This window comes from Choloepus didactylus, chromosome 13, assembly GCF_015220235.1.
Source record: "Choloepus didactylus isolate mChoDid1 chromosome 13, mChoDid1.pri, whole genome shotgun sequence".
Taxonomy (NCBI): Eukaryota; Metazoa; Chordata; class Mammalia; order Pilosa; family Megalonychidae; genus Choloepus; species Choloepus didactylus.
Genome location: NC_051319.1, coordinates 82,253,722 through 82,274,922, shown reverse-complemented (window position 1 = coordinate 82,274,922; position 21,201 = coordinate 82,253,722). Strand labels below are relative to the sequence as shown.

Below are 21,201 nucleotides of genomic sequence, written 5' to 3'. Positions count from 1 at the left end.
GGATGTTCCTCTCTGGGTTGCAGTTCCTCAAAAATGTCACTCTTAGTTGCTCTTGGGGTATTTGTCCTCTCTTAGCTTCTCCGGAGCAAGAGTCTGCTTTCAACGGCCATCTTCAAACTGTATCTAATCTGCAGCTTCTGTGCTTTCTTCAAAGTGTCCCTCTTGGCTGTAGCTCCTCTTCAAAATGCCACTCTCAGCTGCACTGAGTTCCTTCTGTTTGCCAGTTCATTTATATGGTGCCAGTGATTTAATTTAGATGGGAGGGCCAACACCTCCATGGAAATTATCCAATCAGAGACATCATCCTCAGTTGGGTGGGGCACATTCCATGGAAACACTCCAGAATTACAATCTAATTAACACTGATAGGTCTGCCTACACAAGATTACATCAAAGATAATGGCGTTTGGGGGGACATAATACATTCAAACCAGCACCCAGGGATTTTATCCTATGCAGACTGCAGACTACAGAATGTTTCACTTTGGTGATAAGTGGGCTTTGAGGTCTAAATCCTTCCTTTGAAAAGCTAAGTTTCCCAAATAGACATAGTGTTGTGAAAATGAATGCTATTCATTTTAACTATCACACACAATCAGCATTATCTTCAAAAATTAAGGAAAATGGTATACTGCATTAAGTATAAGCGTAATGTTTATTATTGTTGTTAAAGATTCTTTGTTAACAATCTTAAAATGTTCAGTCAGGGAATACTCAAGGAGTACAAACTAATTTGATTTCAACTCTTTTTAAACTTACAGTAAGTTTCATACTTGGCTGTTTTAATCTTTGTAGAACGTTATCCTTCAGTGTTTAGGTGAATTAGATGCCACTTTAGTGTACTAGGGAGGGCTTCCAATGACTGTTTTTATCAATACATGTGAAAATTTTACTTTACAGGGCTTGTATTTTCTTTGAATTGCTTAAAATGTCCTAACCCATGATGAAATCATGGGAGAGAGGATAGAAATTCATTATATATGTATGTATGGATAATTTTTTTTTCCTCCTTTATTTCTTATAGCAGTTTTTGGTTTACAGAAAAATCCTGCAGAAAGTACAGTGTTCCCTATACTGCCCCCAACAGTCTTCCCTGTTATTAACATTTTGTGTTCGTGTGGTACATACATTACAACTGATGAACCGATATTATTCTATTATTAACTATAGTCCATACTTTTACCTTAGGGTTCACTCTTTGTGTTGTATAGTTCTTTCTATGAGATTTTTTTAAAATTCTGGAAACACATATACAACATGAAATTTCCCATTTTAGCCACTTTCCAAGTGTTCAGTGATGTTAATTGCATTCACAATGTTGTGCTACCATCAATACCATCTGTTACCAAAAATTTTCCATCACTCTGAACAGAAACTCTACCAATTAAACATTAACTCTCCATTCTTCACCCATCCTAGTGTATGAAATATATATTTACCCCCAACAGTCAACACTGGAAAATTAGAAAATAAAAAGGACTGTGTTTACATGAGAAGAGAATAAACTCATTCATCTTTGTTGTATATCTATATATAGGGTTATGCAAGTGAAGTGAGGGCCCTTTTTCCCAGCATGTCGCTTGACATCTTGATATTTAGCTCAGAGAATATCCTATGTATTATTATTGGAAGAAACATGTCAGCTAGATATAGGACTCCTAGAATGGAAGAAAGGAAAATTTGGGATGGCCCATACCACTGAAGAATGACCAAACAATATTTGGGGCATAACTGACTGGCAGTTTGCTTTGATCTGCAGGAATCAGCATCAGCACCTTATGAAATACAGCTCAGTGAGTAGTCCCTTTTTCTTGGATTTGGGTTTATTTCTCAAGTGGGTGGCAGAGGGTTCCAACTCACCTGTGGCTTGAAGATGCTGGATATTCTCAAAAACTCCCTCTTACAGGCACATTTGTTGTGCAGCACTCCGAATACTTTGGACCATGACCACAGAAAGAAAGATGCAATGTGTAGCTCACTTGCAAATAAAGAAAATGTGAGTGTTTTTACATTTAAAACTATATAAATCAGCATTTTTCTTCTTTTGAATGGTGCAATGCATTGATATCATTGTGAGACCTAGAGCTGTTTATACCTTACTATGCTTAACTGTAGGGAAAAAATTTCTTTTTGGTTTGTTCATTTGTTCTGTGTTTTTCTCTTTAAGCTTTGACCCTTGGATAGAAACCTAGCTCTAAGTTTTCCACAGCAGGCCGTGATTATTACTCACACTTGGCTAATCATTTAGAGGACAAAAATCTCTTACTGTAGTGTAAGGAATTGAAGAGTGTTTTTTGTTGTTGTTTTCTTGTTTTTTTTTTAGCAGAGAGAAATAATTATATGTACATAATTTGTTCACAGATTCTTTGCAAAGCTTCCCATACAAGGCTAGATTCTTAGTTTCTTATTTCCTCCTTAACCCAGCTTCTTAGCTCATATTCTGAGAAAGCCATGGTCCTTTTTGTCAAAGCCTTAGACCATCCTTCAGTCACAAGCTGAAACTTGCCCTTCCAGAGCCACATAATTATTAAAATAATTTTCTAACTGTTCCCTTTGACTAATTCTCTTTTCTAGCCATCTTTTTCCCTTCTCTACCCTTACTCTTGCCCCAGGTCAGTATCCATAAAAGATAACTATTTTCTCACATTGACTAAGAAACACTCATGTTTTGGGTTATTCTAATCAGCTTTTTCTTGATTCAAAATTGTCTTTTTAATTTCCCTTTATTGAGGTTTTTAAATCTCATCATCCCTCCCTAGTCAGGCTCCCTTCTTTCCTGTTCCTTTTGCTTGTGATCATAAAATTAGCATTCTCTAAAGCAAATCTAAATCATAATTTGTATCTTCAGGATAAAGAGTCAACATGATGACATTTACTGTATTTCATGAGTTTCTTCCTCCAGCCAATGCAGTTTTTCTTATGCAGAAAAACACTTTGAAGCCCTTGGAGTGGCGGGCACCCAGGAAACTAAGGTTTCAGAAGCGACCAGTGGGACCTTATGTGTCTCCCCTTTCTCTGCTGGTGAGTCCCTGATCATTGTCATTACGGGTCAGGAGTAGATGTGGAGTACAGAATGTCAGATCTGAATTTATGACCCTTTGAATTTTTCTATGCTGACTTGGGTGAGAAAAGGGATTGGAGAAGTAAGTTTGAGTAGGGAGAGTGGGGAGGCATATATCCTCTCATTTTACTTGTTTAAACTAAACAGGAGAAAAAATTCTTAGGCCTTTTTTTCCCTTCTACTTTCCTTTTTTTTTTTTTTTTAAATCTGTTTTACTGAGACAAATTCACATACCATACAATCCACCTAAAGTGTACAATCAATGACTTCTAGTAAATTCACAGACTTGTGCATTTGTCACCACAATCCATTCTAAAACATTTTCACCCTCAAGAAGGTTCACCATGTTATACAGTCTCGTGTTTCATCCTCTGGTTTTCCTGCTAGTGACATATATGACCATAAACTTTCCCTTTCAATTACAATTGCACCCACATTATCATTGCTGTTAATTACACTCACTATAATGTGCTACCATCACCTCTATCCATTTCCAAACATTCACTATCAATCTTATTATATATTCTGTACAAATTAAGCATCAGCTCCCCATTCTGTGCCCTCATTCTATCTTCTAGAGACCTGTGTTCTAGATATTAACACTATGAGTTTGCTGGTTATATTTAGCTCCTATTAGTGATGTCATAGAATATTTGTCCTTTTGTGTCTGACTTATTTCACTCAACATAATGTCCTCAAGGTTCATCCATATAGTCACATGCTTCATGATTCCATTTCTTCTTACAGCTGCATATTATTCAATTGTATGTATATATTATAATTTGTTTATCCATTCATTGATTGATGGACACCTGGGTTATTTCCATCTTTTGGCAATTGCTAATAATGCTGCTATAATTATCAGTGTACAAATGTCTGTTCATGTCCCTGCTTTCATTTCTTCTGAGTATATACGTAGCAGTGGGATTGCTGGCTGGTATGGCAGTTCTATACTTAGCTTCCTCAGGAACCTCCAAACTGTCTTCTTTAGAGGCTGTACCATTCTACAATCCCACCAACAGTGAATAAGTGTTCCTATTTCTCCACATCCTCTCCAACACTTGTAGTTTTCTGTCTTTGTAATAGCGGTAATTCTAGTAGGTGTGAAATGATATCTCATTGTGGTTTTGATTTGCATTTCCCTAATAACAAGTGATGTTGAGCAGAAAATGCTCATTGTCTTCTTTGGCCATTTGTGTATCCTCTTTGGAAGGATGTATATTCATGTCTTTTGCCTATTTTGTAATTGGGTTGTCTGTCTTTTTATTGTTGAGTTCTAGGATCTCTTTAAGTCTCCTGGATATTAAACCCTTATCAAATATGTGATTTCCAAATATTTTCTGCCACTGAGTAGGCTGCCTTTTCACCCTCTTGACAAAGTCCTTTGAGGCCCCAAAGTATTTAATTTTGAGGCTTTCCCATTTATCTATTTTTTCTTCCATTGCTCATGCTTTGACTAACGTAACGTCTAAGAAGCCACCACCTATCACAAGATCTTGAAGATGCTTGCCTACATTTTCTTATATGTTTCTTGCTTTTGTATTTAGGTCTTTGATCCATTTTGAGTTAACTTTTGTATAAGGTGTGAGATAAGGATCTTCTTTTATTCTTTTGGATATGGATAGCCAGTTCTCCCTGCATCTTTTTTTTTTTTTTTTGTTAATTTCTTTTTTTTTAATTAAATTCAGTTTTATTGAAATACATTCACACACCATACAATCATCCATGATATATAATCCACTGTCCACAGTATGATAACATAGTTATGTGTTCATCACCACAATCTGTCTCTGAACATTTTCCTTATATCAGAAAGAACCAGAACAAGAATAAAAAATAAAAGTGAAAAAAGAACACCCAAATCATCCCCCCATCCCACCCCATTTGTCCTTTAGTTTTTATCCCCATTCCTCCACTCATCCATACACTAGATAAAGGGGGTGTGATCCACAAGGTCTTCACAATCACACTGTCACCCCTTGTAATCTACATTATATAATTGTCTTCAGGAGTCCAGACTGCTGGGTTGGAGTTTGGTAGTTTCAGGTATTTACTTCTAGCTATTCCAATACATTAAAGCCTAAGAGGTGTTATCTATATAGTGCATAAGAATGTCCACCAGAGTGACCTCTCGACTCCATTTGGAATCTCTCAGCCACTGAAACTATTTCGTCTCATTTTCCATCCCCCTTTTGGTCAAGAAGACACTCTCAGTCCCACGATGCCGGGTCCACATTCATCCCCGGGAGTCATACTCTGCGTTGCCAGGGAGATTTACACCCCTGGGAGTCGGGTCCCACGTAGGCGTCTCCCTGCATCTTTTATTGAAGAGAATGCTCTGTCTCAGTTGGGTAGTGTCGCAGCCCAAGAGGGCCATGCCAGTCCAAAGGCCAAAGAAGACAATGAGCATTTTCTGATACATGAACTTTTATTCAGGGTTTACTTACAGGGTGAGAAGTCATGGAGAGATCACGACGGCTCTCTCAGGCTGGGCAGGAATCGCATTCACAGGGAAGAAGACCGAGCAATGCAAAGAGGACAGAAAGCCTTTTATAAGGGTTTAAGAGAAAGGCATTCCTAAGGATGGAGGGAGCATAGATGCAGGAACAGGTCATTCTGGGAGGTTGTGCAGGAAGGACTAAAATAACACTTGAACAATTACATTTTGCTCTTTTTGTGAGACTAAGAGCCCCTCACTTCTTGCCTGCTTCCCATAAAGTTACATTTTAAGGTCAATTTACCCTTTTTCTCTTTACTGGTTGGAAAGACAGTAGGTTAAACATTTAGCTGCCTAAGTCATGCAGACTGCTGTGCACCAAAGATCTGTAGGCCTGTTTTGCTCAGGCCATGGGTTGCCACAGGTAGACTTGGCAGCTTTGTCAAAAATTAATTGACCATAGATGTGAAAGTCTATTTCTGAACTCTCAATTTGAATCCATTGGTCAATATGTCTGTCTTTATGCCAATACCATGCTATTTTCACCACTGTAGCTTTGCAATATGCTTTAAAGTTAGGAAGGGAGAGTTTTCCAACTTCATTTTTCTTTTACAAGATGTTGGCTATTTAGGGTCTCTTACTCATCCAAATAAATTTGACAATAGGCTTTTCCATTTCTGCAAAGTAGACTTTTGGACTTTTGTTTGGGATTGCGTTGAATCTGAAAATCAATTTGGGTAGAATTGACATCTTAACAATATTTAGTCTTCCAATCCATGAACATGGAATGTCCTTACATTTATTTAGGTCTTCTTTGATTGCTTTTAGCAATGCTTGTAGTTTTCTGATTACAGGTCCTTTATATCCTTGGTTAAATTTATTCCTAGATATTTTATTCTTTTAGTTGCTATTGTAAATGGAATTTTTTTCTTGATTTCCTCTTCAGATTGCTTATTACTAGTGTATAGAAGCACTACTGATTTTTACATGTTGATCTCATACCCCACCACTTTGCTAAACTCGTTTAGTAAGTCTGGTAGCTTTGTAGTAGATTTTTTGGGACTTTGTAGGAATAGAATCATAATCAGCTGCAAATAAGGAAAGTTTTACTTCTTCTGTTGCAATTTTGATGCCTTTTGTTTCTTTTCCTTGCCTAATTTCGCTAGCTAGAACTTCCAGCACAATGTTGAATAACAGTTGTGACAGTGGGCATCCTTGTCTTGTTCCCAGTCTCAAAGGGAATGCTTTGAATCTCTCGCCATTGAGTACAATGTTAGCTGTGGGTTTTTCATATATTCCCTTTATCATGTTGAGGATGTTTCCTTCTATTCCTGTCATTGGAAGTGTTTTTATCAGGAAGGGAAGCTGGATTTTGTTAAATACCTTTTCTGTATCAATTGATATGATCATATGCTTTTCCCCTTTCGATTTGTTAATGTGGTATATTACATTAATTGATTTTCTTGTTTTGAATCACCCTTGCATACCTGAGAAAACTTGACTATGGTGTATAGTTCTTTTAATATACAGTTGGATTCAATTTGCCAGTATTTTGTTGAGGATTTTTACATTTATATTCATTAGAAAGATGTGTCTATAATTTTCCTTTCTTGTAGTATCATTTTCTGGTTTTGGTATTAGAGTGATATTAGCTTCATAGAACTCTGTTTCAATTGGCTAAAATTGGCGAAGTGTAATATACCAGAAACGGGTTGACTTTTAACAAGGAGGATTTATTAACTTGCAAGTTTACAGTTCTGAGGCCGTGAAAATGTCCAAATCAAGGCATCATCAAAATGATACCTGTACTCTGCAGACAGGCTGCTGGTGTCCTCAGCTCATGTGTCACATGGGAAGGCACATGGCGAGTCTGCTGGTCTCTCCCTTCTCTCCCGGGTTTCACTGCTTCCAGGTTCTAGTTTCAGTGGCTTCCTCTCTGTTTCTGTGGTTTCTCTCTGTTTCCTTTGTCCTTCTCTCACAGCTTCCCTGGCTTTTTTCTCTCGGCTTCTCTGACTTTTCTCTGTCAGGTTCTCTGTGGCTTTTTTGTATGTCTTCTCTCTGTCTCTTATCCTCTTGAAGGACTCCAGCAAGAGTTAGGTAGCATTCCCTCCTTTTCAATTTTTTGGAAGAGTTGAGCAGGATTGGCATTAATTCTTGGAATGATTGGTACAATTCACCTGTGAAGCCATTTGGTCTTTGGCTTTTTTTGGGTGGGAGTTTTTTTTATGACAGTTTCAAACTCTTTACTTGTGATTGGTTTGTGGCTATTTTCTTTTTCTTCTGGAGTCAGTGTAGGTTGTTCTTATGTTTCTAGAAAATTGTCCATTTCATCTAAATTGTCGATGTTGTTGATGTACAGTTGTTCACACTGTCCTTTTACGATCTTTTTTATTTCTTTGGAGTCAGTAGTAATGCCCTCCCACCCCCATCATTTCTGATTTTATTTATTTGCATGTTTCTCTTTTTTTCTTTGTCAGTCTAGCTAAGGTTTAGCAATTTTATTGATCTTCTTAAAGAACAAATTTTTGGTTTTGTTGATACTTTTTACTGTTTTATTTTGTCCTCAGTTTCATTTATTTCTGCTTTAAACTTTGTTGTTTCTTTCCTTCTGCTTACTTTGGGATTAGACTGCTGTTTTTCTAGTTCCTCCAGGTATGTAATTAGTTCTTTGATTTTAGCTCTTTCTACCTTTTTAATGTAGGTGTTTAGGGTTATAAATTTCCCTCTCAGGACTGCCTTCACTGCATCCTGTAAGTTTTGATATGTTGTGTTCTTGTTTTCATTTGTCTTCAGATATTTACTGATTTCTGTTGCAATTTCTTTTACCCATTGATTGTTTAAGACTGCATTTAACCTCCATAAATTTAGGCATTTTCCAGTCCTCCACCTGTTGTTGATTTCCAGTTTCATTCCATTATGATCAGAGAATGTGGTCTGTATAATTTTAATCTTTTTAAATTTATTAAGACATGTTTTGTGACCCAACAAGTGGTCTATTGTAGAGAATGATCCATGTGCACTTGCAAGAATGTATATCCTGCTGTTTTGCAGTGCAATGTTCTGTATATGTCTGTTAGGTTCTGTTCATATATCAAATTATTCAAGTTCTCTGTTTCCATATTGATTGTCTGTTTTATGTTTTGATGTAAGTGGTGTATTGAAGCCTCTAACTATTATTGTAGATACATCTATTTCTCCCTTCAGTTTTGCTTGTCTTTTCCTTATGTATTTTGGGGCATCCTGGTTAGGGGCGTGTATATTTATGATTGTTATTTCTTCTTGGTGGATTGCCCCTTTTATCAGTATATTTTGTCCTTCTTTGTTATAACTGCTTTGTATTTAAAGTCTATTTTGTCTGATATTAGTATAGCTACCCTAGTTTTTTTTTTTTTTTCTCAGATACTGTTTCTGTGGAATATCTATTTCCAGCCTTTTACTTTCAACCTATTTGCATCCTGGTGTCTAATTTGACTCTCTAGTAGTTAGCATATACATGGCTCAATATTTTGTTGTGCTTTTTGCTAGTCAGTGTCTTTTGATTGAGGAGTTTAATCCATTAACAGTCAATGTTAATACTGTAATGGCAGTACTTCAACTATTTTATCTTTTGGATTTTATATGTCATATCTTATTTTTGTCTCTCCTTATACCCTTTTTTTTTTCATTTTTATTGAGATTGTTCAGATACCATACAATTATCCAAAGATCCGAAGTGTACAATCACTTGCCCCTGGGTACCCTCATACAGCTGTGCATCCATCACCACACTTAATTTTTGTTCAATTTTTAGAAACTTTTCATTACTCCAGACAAGAAATAAAGTGACAGATGAAAAAAGAAAAAAAGAAACGGAAACTCTAATCCTCCCCTATCCCTAACCAACCCCCCTCAATTGTTGACTCGTAGTATTGGTATAGTACATTTGTTACTGTTTATGAAAAAATGTTGAAATACTACTAACTGTAGTATATAGTTTGCAATAGGTATATATTTCTTCCCTATATGCCCCTCTATTATTAACTTCTAATTGTATTGTGATACATTTGTTCTGGTTCATGGAAGCAATTTCTAGTTTTTGTACAGTTGATCATGGACATTGCACACCATAGGATTCAGTTTTATATATTCCCATCTTTTGACCTCCAACTTTCCTTCTGGTGACATATATGACTCTGAGCTTCCCCTTTCCACCTCATTCACACACCATTTGGCGCTTAGTTATTCTCACATCTTGCTACCAACACCCCTGTTCATTTCTGAACATTTAAGTTCATCCTAATTGAACATTCTGCTCATACTAAGCAACCACTCCCCATTCTTAAGCCTCGTCCTATAACTTGGTACCTTATATTTCATGTCTATGAGTTTACGTATTATAATTAGTTCCTATCAGTGAGATCCTGCAATAATTGTCCTAATGTGTCTGGCTTATTTCACTCAGTATATTGCCCTCGAGGTTTTGTCATCAACCCATTTTTTTTTTTTTTTAATATGGTTTTGTTCACTCACCATACATTTCCATCCCAAGTAAATAATCGATGGTTCTCTGCATGGTCATACATTTATGTGTTCACCTTCACCACTATCTATATAAGGGCATCTACATTTCTTCCACAAGGCGGGAGGGAGAGTCAAAGAAGGTAGAGAGGCAAAAGAAAGAGGAAAAAAAAATGACAGCTAGGAAGCAGCAAAAGGAAAAATAACCTTAAATCAATGTAGAATAAAGAATCAGACAATACCACCAATGTCAAGTGTCTAACATGCCTCCCCTATCCCCCCCTCTTATCTGCATTTACCTTGGTATATCACCTTTGTTACATTAAAGGAAGCATAATACAATGATTCTATTAGTTACAGTGTCTAATTTATGCTGATTGCATCCCTCCCCCAATGCCTCCCCATTTTTAACACCTTGCAAGGTTGACATTTGCTTGTTCTCCCTCGTAAAAGAACATATTTGTACATTTTATCACAATTGTTGAATACTCTAGATTTCACTAAGTTACACAGTCCCAGTCTTTATCTTTCCTCCTTTCTTGTGGTGTCTCACACGCTCCCCACCTTCCTATCTCAACCGTATTCATAGTTATCTTTGTTCAGTGTACTTACATTGTTGTGCTACCATCTCCCAAAATTGTGTTCCAAACCATGCTCTCCTGTCTTCTATCACTCTGTAGTGCTCCCTTTAGTATTTTCTGTAGGGAGGGTGTCTTGTTCACAAAGTCTCTCATTGTCTGTTTGTCAGAAAATATTTTGAGCTCTCCCTCATATTTGAAGGACAGCTTTGCTGGATATAGGATTCTTGGTTGGCGGTTTTTCTCTTTCAGTATCCCAAATATATCACACCACTTCCTTCTTGCCTTCATGGTTTCTGCTGAGAGATCTGCACATTGTCTTATGAAGCTTCCTTTGTATGTAATGGATTGCTTTTCTCTTGCTGCTTTCAGGATTCTCTCTTTGTCTTTGACATTTGATAATCTGATTATTAAGTGTCTTGGTGTAGGCCTATTCATCTCTTCTGTTTGGAGTACGTTGCACTTCTTGGATCTGTAATTTTATGTCTTTCATAAGAGATGGGAAATTTTCATTAATTATTTCCTCTATTATTGCTTCTGCCCCTTTTCCCTTCTCTTCTCCTTCTGGGACACCAATGATACCTACATTGTTGTGCTTTGTTTCATCCTTGAGTTCCCGGAGACGTTGCTCATATTTTTTCATTCTTTTCTCCATCTGCTCCTTTGCGTGTAGGCTTTCAGGTGTTTTGTTCTCCACTTCCTGAGTGTTCTCTTCTGCCTCTTGAGATCTGCTGTTGTATGTTTCCATTGTGTCTTTCATCTCTTGTGTTCTGCCTTTTGTTTCCATAGATTCTACTAGTTGTTTTTTTGAACTTTCGATTTCTGCCTTATATATGCCAAGTGTTTCCTTTACAGCCTCTATCTCTTTTGCAATATCTTCTTTAAACTTTTTGAATTGATTTAGCATTAGTTGTTTAAATTCCTGTATCTCAGTTGAAGTGTACGTTTGTTCCTTTGACTGGGCCATAACTTTGTTTTTCTTAGTGTAGGTTGTAATTTTCTGTTGTCTAGGCATGGTTTCCTTGGTTATCCAAATCAGGTTTTCCCGGACCAGAACAGGCTCAGGTCCCAGAGGGAAGAAATATTCAGTGTCTGGTTTCCCTGAGGGTGTGTCTTAGAAAATTGCTCCACCCTGTGATGCCTCAGGTCACTGTGCTTTTCTGCCCAGCAGGTGATGCCTGTTAGCCTATAATTCTTGACTGGTGTGAGGAGGTATGGCCGTGTTCCTGAAGGCTCTGGGGTCTGGTTCTGAATGGAAAGGACCCCACCCCTTTCCTCCTAGAGAAGACAGACCCCCCAGGTGGAGGTTATTAGCATTTCAATGGTCTCTCTCTCTCTGCTTGTGCTGTCTCCACCCTTCCCCGAGTCACAGCCCTGGAAACTGAAAATGACTGGGGCTTTCTCCACTGAGCCAAAAAAGAAACAGATAGTCCCCTTCAGACCCAGTCCAAGGCGACCCTCTGGCTCTCCAAGGTCAGTCATCACCCAAAGCCTCTGTCTCCTTTTTGGGGATTCGTACCTGTAGTGAGCAGTTCACACTCGCTACTTAAAACCCCAGTTGGAGCTCAGCTGAGCTATATTCGCTTGCTGGGAGAGAGCTTCTCTCTGGCACCAGGAGGCTTTGCAGCTCGGGCTATGGGGGAGGGGGTCTGCAGGTTTTACTTACATATTTTATGCTGTGTTCTCGGGCATTCCTCCTAATTCGTGTTGGTGTATGATGAGTGGATGGTCTCGTCTGTCCCCCCGCAGTTATTCTGAATTATTTACTAGTTGTGTCTGGTTTTCTTTAGTTGTTCCAGGGGGACTACTTAGCTTCCACTTCTCTCTATGCCGCCATCTTGCCCCTCCTTATACCCTTTAAAAAAATTTTTTATGCAATTTTATTGAGGTATTTTCACATACCATACAATCATCCAAAGTGTACGATCAGTTATCATCATATGCTGGTGCATTCATCACCACAGTCACTTTTTGAACATTTTCATTACCCCCAAAAATAAAAATGAGAATAAATTAAAATTAAAGCAAAAAAGAAATCCAAAATGTCCCATATCGCTGTCCCCCTATTATTCATTTACTTTTTGTCCCATTTTTCTACTCATTTGTCTATTCATTGGATAAAGGGAGTGTGAACCACAAGCTTTTCACAATCACATGGTCACATTGTATAAGCTTTATAGTTATACAGTTGTCTTCAAGAATCAAAGATACTGGATTACAGTTCAACAGTTTCAGGTATTTCCTTCTAGCTATTCCAATACACTAAAAACTAAAAAGGGATATCTATATAATGCATAAGAATAACCTTCAGAGTGACCTCACGACTCCATTTGAAATCTTTCAGGCACCGAAACTTTATTTCATTTCATATCCCCTTTTTGGTCAAGAAGTCTTTCTCAGTCCCATGATACTGGGTCCAGGCTCATCCCTATCTCCCTCATTTTTTTTTTTTTTTTTTTTTTACTAGGCAAAGAACTTTATTAATCTTTGTTTTTAAACTTTATTCCTAGGCTTTTTTCAGCTTCATTAGCTGCAAAGAATGAAACTGTGTATGAGCAAAAACTGAAAAGAGCTGCAGTGTCTAAGGGGCTTGAGCTTAAAAATATTAGAGATCTAGGTTTTATTAGATCCATAAACAAAACAACTTTAAAAAGCAATCATAATATAAAATAACAGCTCCAAGTAACTTCAAGTTCTATCTTCTTCAGAAGTTGACTCAATTCAGTTTGCTTCATTCTTGGAAGCCTCATGAAAATTCTCCACAAGATCTGGAACTTCATCATCATCATCCTCTCCAGTAGCAAGTGGTGCTTTTCCATCAACAGATTGTTTGGGCAGAGCTTCAGCCAGTCTCCTTAAACTAGTCAGACTGTCTGTGCCAAGTTGGTTTAATATGCTGGGTAGCATTTCTGTCAGCTGCTTGGTCTCAGCATGGCCTGTAATGGTGAAAGTGTTCACTGCCAGAGATGCCTGAACTTTAGGATTGTTAAAGTGGGTCAATGTTCCTTGGTTTGTAAACATATTTACCTCTTCAATACCAGAGATATTGTTTACCCCTAATTTCTTTAAGGAGAACTGAAGTTTTTTATCATGCAGTAGCTGTTCTATGAACGACCTTCTTTCTGCGAGCAGTTCCTTTCCCACCAATGTGGACTTGTGCCTGCAGTTTGGCTAGTTTCTCTTGGTTCATGATAGTTTCTTTCATCTTGTTGGAGCGGAAATGGGGCTGTGCGGGAGGCTAGGGTTGGCGCTCGGGGTCTCAGGCAGACCAGCTGAGACCAGGCGCACACACATGGGGAAGCAAGATGGCAGCTAGCCTCCCTCATTTTTGAAGGGCTATTTTCCTGGATAAAGAATTTTGGGCTGGCAGTTTTTCTCTTTTGGTATTTTTTTATATCATATACTGCCCTCTCATCTCCATGGTTTCTCATGAGAAGTAGGGGTTATCTATTTATTTTTTTTGAATAGTGAGTTGCATTTTTTAAATATAATTTTATTATGATACATTCACATACCAGATAATCATCCAAAATGTACAATCAGTAGTTCATAGTGTCATCATATAATTGTGCATTCATCACCATTATCAATTTTTGAGCATTTTCATTACTATAAAAAAAAATTAAAATTAAAAATAAAAATAACGCCCAAAATATCCCATACCCCTTATCTTCCCTTATTATTTTTTTAATCATATTTTTTATTGTGGAATATAACATATATACATAGAAATGATAACTTTCCAAGTACAATTTAACAAGTAGTTAGAGACCAAATTTCAAAGAATGTTATGGGTTACAGTTCCCCCGTTTCAATTATTTCCTTATTGTGGAATATAACATGTGTAAAAAGGTAATAACTTTCAAAGTACGATATAACAAGTAGTTATATAGGAAATTTCCAATAAAGTTATGAGTTACAGTACCATAGTTTCAGTTATTTCCTTATTGTGAAATATATATACAAAAAGATGATAGCATTCAAATTACAATATAACAAGTAGCTATAGGGCAAATTTCAAAAAATCGTATGGGTTACAATTCCATCATTTCAGTTCTTCCCTTCTATCTATTCTAATACCGTCACAACTAAGAAAAAGAAAATATATAGAGATTCAGTGTTCATAATCTTTTGTTAAATTCATCTTGTCTATTGCTACCCCTTCCTTTAGTTTAATCACTTTCACAATCTTCAGGGATGTCTAGGCAGTGACCACCCTATCTTGTTCATGTTGAAAAGGGGTGTCGACATTGTGGGAAAGGGACACATCTGATTGATGTTCTTGAAGAGGTTATTGCCTCTGGGTTTTGGGATTTAGCTGGCGTAGTAGTTCTCTGGAGGATTTAAGTTTCTGAAGCATAATCTTAATGAGGGAAACTTTTATAGAGTCTCAGCTAGGGATCTGGGTATTCTTTAGGGTTTTTGGGACTACTGTTGACTTGGGCTTATCATACTCTGGCCAGTTGGCATATCTAGCTGAAGCTTGCATAGAAGTAACCTCCGTGATAGCCTCTTGACACTATTTGAATTCTCTTAACCACTGAAACCTTATTTTGTTGCCATTCTCTTCCCCCTTTTGGTCAAAAAGGCATTCTCAACCCCTTGATGCCAGGGTCAGGCTCATTCCTGGAATCTGTGTCCCATGTTGCCAGGGAGAGTCATTCACCTGGAGGGACCTGTGCCACGTTGAGGGGAGGGTGATGAATTTATTTGCAGTTAGGCTTAGAGAGAGAGAGTCTATATTTGAACAACAAAAGAGGTTCTCTGGAGGTGACTCCTAGGCATAATTATGGGTAGGTTTAGCCTCCCCTTTACAACTATAAGTTTCATAGAACAAATCTCAAGATCGAGGGCTGGACTTATAAAGTGGGAGGTTCCTAAGTTCACATAGCATATGTTATGTCCATGATAATCCATCCATATCTCACATTATCATCGCTTAATTGTGCAATCCTCATCACTCTCCATTTTAAACAATTCTCATGATCCAAAATTCCCCATAGCTCTTTTCAACCCTTAATTATTTGTCCCTAGTATTTGTGTGGTATTAGTAAGGTATTCCTATTAATTATAGTCCCTATTATGCAATAGGTAGCTTTTTTCCATATACCATTCTGTTGTCCACTCTCTGTACTAGTATCACACTTCAGAAGTATACCATGCAAACACCTATCTATATTTGTAGTGCTGATCTGTGGGAAATACGCCTTTAAACAACCCTTTTCAATCCTATTCTCCTTCAGTACAGCTCTGATACTTATAATCCCATTAACAATCATCACCCCTCTCCATTCCCATACCTTTGAATTCATCCTCATTAGCATACCTGAACATATTAGATTATCATTCCCCCTTCACTAGCTTCTGTCTATCACTAGGTCCCCAGTATTCTACAGATAGACAGCAACTAGTGAAGGGGGAACGATAATCTAATAAGAACAGATAAGATATTGAGGGTAATCTCAATGTTATGGGAATGCTGAGGAATGATTATGTTTGCAAATTTTCTTGGGTATGGTAGGAACATGTTGGAAGCAATGTAGTTATTTTAGGTTATTCGTTTTTCTTATTCCTTTCTTTTGTTAGGGTTTGTTAATTTTCTTGAGTATGGTAGGGACATGTTGGAAACAATAGTTATTTTATGTTATTTGTTTTTCTTATTCCTTTGTTTTTTTCAATTGTTTTCTTTAATTTTTTGATTTTCTAAAAAAAAGTATTGCATTTTTTAAAAATTAGCTTCAATGTAGTTAATTTAGGTTATTTCTTTTTCTTATTCCTTTGTTTGGTTATGGTTTGTTAATTTTCTTGCTGTGTGATAGGAACATATTGGAAGCAAAGTAGTTATTCCTTTGTTTTGTTTGAAATGTTTTTTGTTGTTTTGTTTATTTTTTGATTTTTCAATAAATAAAATTAAAGAAAAATCCCATAGGTTTTGATATGTTATGTTCTCATTTTCATTCATCTCTAGATATTTACCTATTTCTCTTGCAATTTCTTCTTTGACCCACTGGATGTTTAGGCGTGCATGGTTTAACCTCCATATATTTGTGAAAGATCTGGTTCTTTGGTGGTTATTGATTTCGTTTCATTCATTATGGTCAACGAATATGCTTCGAATAATTTCAGTCTTTTTAAATTTATTAAGAATTGCTTTGTGCCCCAGCATATGATCTATCCTGGAGAACCTTCCATGGGTGATAGAGAAGAATGTATATCCTAGGTCTTTGGGATATAGCGATTTATATATGTCTGTTAAGTCTAATTCATTTATCATATTGTTTAGGTTCTCAATTTCCTTATTAGTTCTCTGTCTAGTTGTTCTATGTATAGAAGAGCGTGCTGTATTGAAGTCTCCCACTATTATGTAGACGTGTCTATTGTTCCCTTCAGTTTAGCCAATGTTTGTCTCATGTATTTTGGAGCTCCTTTGTTTGATTGGGTGCATGAGCATTTATGATTGTTATTTCTTCTTGAATTGTCTCTTTTATTAATATGTATTGTCTTTTTTTGTCTCTTATGACATCTTTGCATTTTAAGTCTATTCTGTCTGATAAAAGTTTAGCTACCTCTGCTTTCTTTTGGTTGCAGCTTGCGTAGAATATTTTTTTCCGTCCTGTCACTTTCAGTGTCTTTGTGTTGCAGGATCTAAGATGAGTCTCTTGTAAATGGCAGATTGATGGGTCATACTTTTTTTTCTTTTTTTTGAGGGGGATTCCAGAGAGTTTATTGCTTTGGGAATTAAATACATTCATATGACATCTTATCATGGTGTTCTCACTACAGCTTCACTTCTTTTTTTAATATGGTTTTATTGAGGTTTATTCACATACCCTGCAATCATCTACAGTGTACCATCAGTTATTCACAGTACCATCATATTGTTGTGCATTCATCACCAGAATCAATTTTTGAACATTTTCCTTATTACAAAAGAAATAAAAATAAAAGTAGAATAGAATGTCTAAAGCATTTCATGGGTCATACTTTTTAATCCATTCTGCCAATCTATATCTTTTAATGTGGCAGTTTAATCCATTCACATCCAAAGTTATTTCTTGAACCAGCCATCTTATCCTTTGGTTTTTAGTTGTTAGATCTCTCTCTCTCTCTCTTTGTTTTTCTCCTTTAAGTTACCCTTACTAATACTCTTCAGTTCTGTGCCCTTCTCCAGACCTCTCTCTTCTTTCTTTTTTTTCTCAGCTTGTAGAGCTCCCTTTAGTATTTCTTGCAGGGCAGGTCCCTTGTTATCAAATTCTCTCAGCATTTGTTTCTCTGTGAAAATTTTAAACTCCCTCAATTTTGAAGGAGATCTTTGCTGGATAAAGTATTCTTGGGTGGCAGTTTTTCTCCTTCAGAATCTTAAATATTTCATGTCTCTGCCTTCTCACTTCCATGGTACCCACTGAGTAGTCAGTACTTAGTCTTATGTTGTTTCCCTTGTATGTGGTGAATCGCTTCTCTCTTGATGCTTTCAGAACTTTCTCCTTCTCTTCAGCATTTGACAATCTGATCAGTATATGTGTCAGAGTGGGTTTATTTGTATTTATTATATTTGGAGTTCATTGAGCATGTTTAATTTGCATATTTATGTCATTTTGAAGTGTTGGGAAGTATTCCCTAATTATATTTTGAAACATTTTTCCTAGTCCTTTACTCTTCTTATCTCCTTCTGGGACACCAATGATTCTTATATTTATTCACTTCATGTTGTCCATTGTTTCCTTGAGATCCATTCAATTTTTTCATTTTTTTCATCATTTGTTCTTTTGTATGTTCACATTCAATTGCCAAAGCATCTAGTTCGCCTATTCGTTCTTCTGCATGTTCAAATCTGCTGTTGTGTGTCTTTAGTATTTTTTTTTTTTTCATTTTTATTGAGATTGTTCAGATACCATACAATTATCCAAAGATCCAAAGTGTACAATCACTTGCCCCTGGGTACCCTCATACAGCTGTGCATCCATCACACTTAATTTTTGTTCAATTTTTAGAAACTTTTCATTACTCCAGACAAGAAATAAAGTGAAAGATGAAAAAAAGAAAAAAAGAAAAGGAAATTCTAATCCTCCCCTATCCCTAACCAACCCCCCTCAATTGTTGACTCCTAGTATTGATATAGTACGTTTGTTACTGTTTACGAAAAAATGTTGAAATACTACTAACTGTAGTATATAGTTTGTAATAGGAATATAGTTCTTTCCTATATGCCCCTCTATTATTAACTTCTAATTGTATTGTCGTACATTTGTTCTGGTTCATGAAGTGATTTCTAGTATTTGTACAGTTGATCATGGACATTGCCCACCATAGGATTCAGTTTTATACATTTGCATCTTTTGACTTCCAACTTTCCTTCTGGTGACATATATGACTCTGAGCTTCCCCTTTCCACCTCATTCACACACCATTTGGCGCTGTTAGTTATTCTCACGTGTTGCTACCAACACCCCTGTTCATTTCCAAACATTTAAGTTCATCCTAATTGAACATTCTGCTCATATTAAGCAACCACTCCCCCTTCTTAAGCCTCGTCCTATATCCTGGTACCTTATATTTCATGTCTGTGAGTTTACATATTGTAATTAGTTCCTATCAGTGAGACCCTGCAATAATTGTCCTAATGTGTCTGGCTTATTTCACTCAGTATATTGCCCTCGAGGTTTTGTCATCAACCCATTTTTTTTAATATGGTTTTGTTCACTCACCATACATTCCATCCCAAGTAAATAATTTATGGTTTTCTGCATGGTCATACATTTATGTGTTCACCACCTTCACCACTATCTATATAAGAGCATCTACATTTCTTCCACAAGGCAGGAGGGAGAGTCAAAGAAGGTAGAGAGGCAAAAGAAAGAGGAAAAAAAAAAATGACAGCTAGGAAGCAGCAAAAGGAAAAATAACCTTAAATCAATGTAGAATAAAGAATCAGACAATACCACCAATGTCAAGTGTCTAACATGTCTCTCCTATCCCCCCCCCCTTATCTGCATTCACCTTGGTATATCACCTTTGTTACATTAAAGGAAGCATAATACAATGATTCTATTAGTTACAGTCTCTAGTTTATGCTGATTGCATCCCTCCCCCAATGCCTCCCCATTTTTAACACCTTGCAAGGTTGACATTTGCTTGTTCTCCCTCGTAAAAGAACATATTTGTACATTTTATCACAATTGTTGAATACTCTAGATTTCACCAAGTTACACAGTCCCAGTCGTTATCTTTCCTCCTTTCTTGTGTCTCACATGCTCCCCATCTTCCTCTCTCAACCGTATTCATAGTTACCTTTGTTCAGTGTACTTACATTGTGCTACCATCTCCCAAAATTGTGTTCCAAACCACACACTCCTGTCTTCTATAACCCTGTAGTGCTCCCTTTAGTATTTCCTGTAGGACAGGTGTCTTGTTCACAAAGTCTCTCATTGTCTGTTTGTCAGAAAATATTTTGAGCTCTCCCTCATATTTGAAGGACAGCTTTGCTGGATACAGGATTCTTGGTTGGTGGTTTTTCTCTTTCAGTATCTTAAATATATCACACCACTTCCTTCTTGCCTCCATGGTTTCTGCTGAGAGATCCGCACATAGTCTTATTAAGCTTCCTTTGTATGTAATGGATTGCTTTTCTCTTGCTGCTTTCAGGATTTTCTCTTTGTCTTTGACATTTGATAATCTGATTATTAAGTGTCTTGGCATAGGCCTATTCAGATCTCTTCTGTTTGGAGTACACTGCGCTTCTTGGATCTGTAATTTTATGTCTTTCATAAGAGATGGGAAATTTTCATTAATTATTTCCTCTATTATTGCTTCTGCCCCCTTTCCCTTCTCTTCTCCTTCTGGGACACCAATGATGCGTACATTATTGTACTTTGTTTCATCCTTGAGTTCCCGGAGACGTTGCTCATATTTTTTCATTCTTTTCTCCATCTGCTCCTTTGCGTGTAGGCTTTCAGGTGTTTTGTTCTCCAGTTCCTGAGTGTTTTCTTCTGCCTCTTGAGATCTGCTGTTGTATGTTTCCATTGTGTCTTTCATCTCTTGTGTTGTGCCTTTCATTTCCATAGCTCATACTAGTAGGTTTTTTGAACTTTTGATTTCTGCCGTATACATGTCCAGTGCTTCCTTTACAGCCTCTATCTCTTTTGCAATATCTTCTCTAAACTTTTTGAATTGATTTAGCATTAGTTGTTTAAATTCCTGTATCTCAGTTGAAGTGTACGTTTGTTCCTTTGACTGGGCCATAACTTTGTTTTTCTTAGTGTAGGTTGTAATTTTCTGTTGTCTAGGCATGGTTTCCTTGGTTATCCGAATCAGGTTTTCCCAGACCAGAACAGGCTCAGGTCCCAGAGGGAAGAAATATTCAGTATCTGGTTTCCCTGCGGGTGTGTCTTAGAAAATTGCTCCACCCTTTGATGCCTCGGGTCACTGTGCTTTTCTGCCCAGCAGGTGATGCCTGTTAGCCTATAATTCTTGACTGGTGTGAGGAGGTATGGCTGTGTTCCCCCAGGCTCTGGGGTCTGGTTCTGAATGGAAAGGGCCCCACCCCTTTCCTCCTAGAGAAGACAGAGCCCCCAGGTGGAGGTCATTAGCATTTCAATGGTCTCGCTCTCTGCTTGTGCTGTTTCCGCCCT

At 37.1% G+C, this 21,201-nt stretch overlaps 1 protein-coding gene and 1 pseudogene across 10 annotated transcripts in view; one reads left to right on the top strand and one right to left on the bottom strand.

The window, feature by feature from the left end:
- Nucleotides 1-21,201, top strand: part of CDC25C (cell division cycle 25C) — a 54,314-nt gene that overhangs the window by 7,969 nt on the left and 25,144 nt on the right. For all 10 annotated transcript variants that reach the window (XM_037802187.1, XM_037802186.1, XM_037802193.1 and 7 more), the window contains 3 exons: nucleotides 1,760-1,793; nucleotides 1,907-1,996; nucleotides 2,926-3,021. In XM_037802187.1, coding sequence (XP_037658115.1) covers nucleotides 1,760-1,793; nucleotides 1,907-1,996; nucleotides 2,926-3,021 — 220 coding nt within the window. The remainder of the gene's footprint in view (nucleotides 1-1,759; nucleotides 1,794-1,906; nucleotides 1,997-2,925; nucleotides 3,022-21,201) is intronic.
- On the bottom strand, nucleotides 13,254-13,778 carry LOC119508548 (annotated as a pseudogene).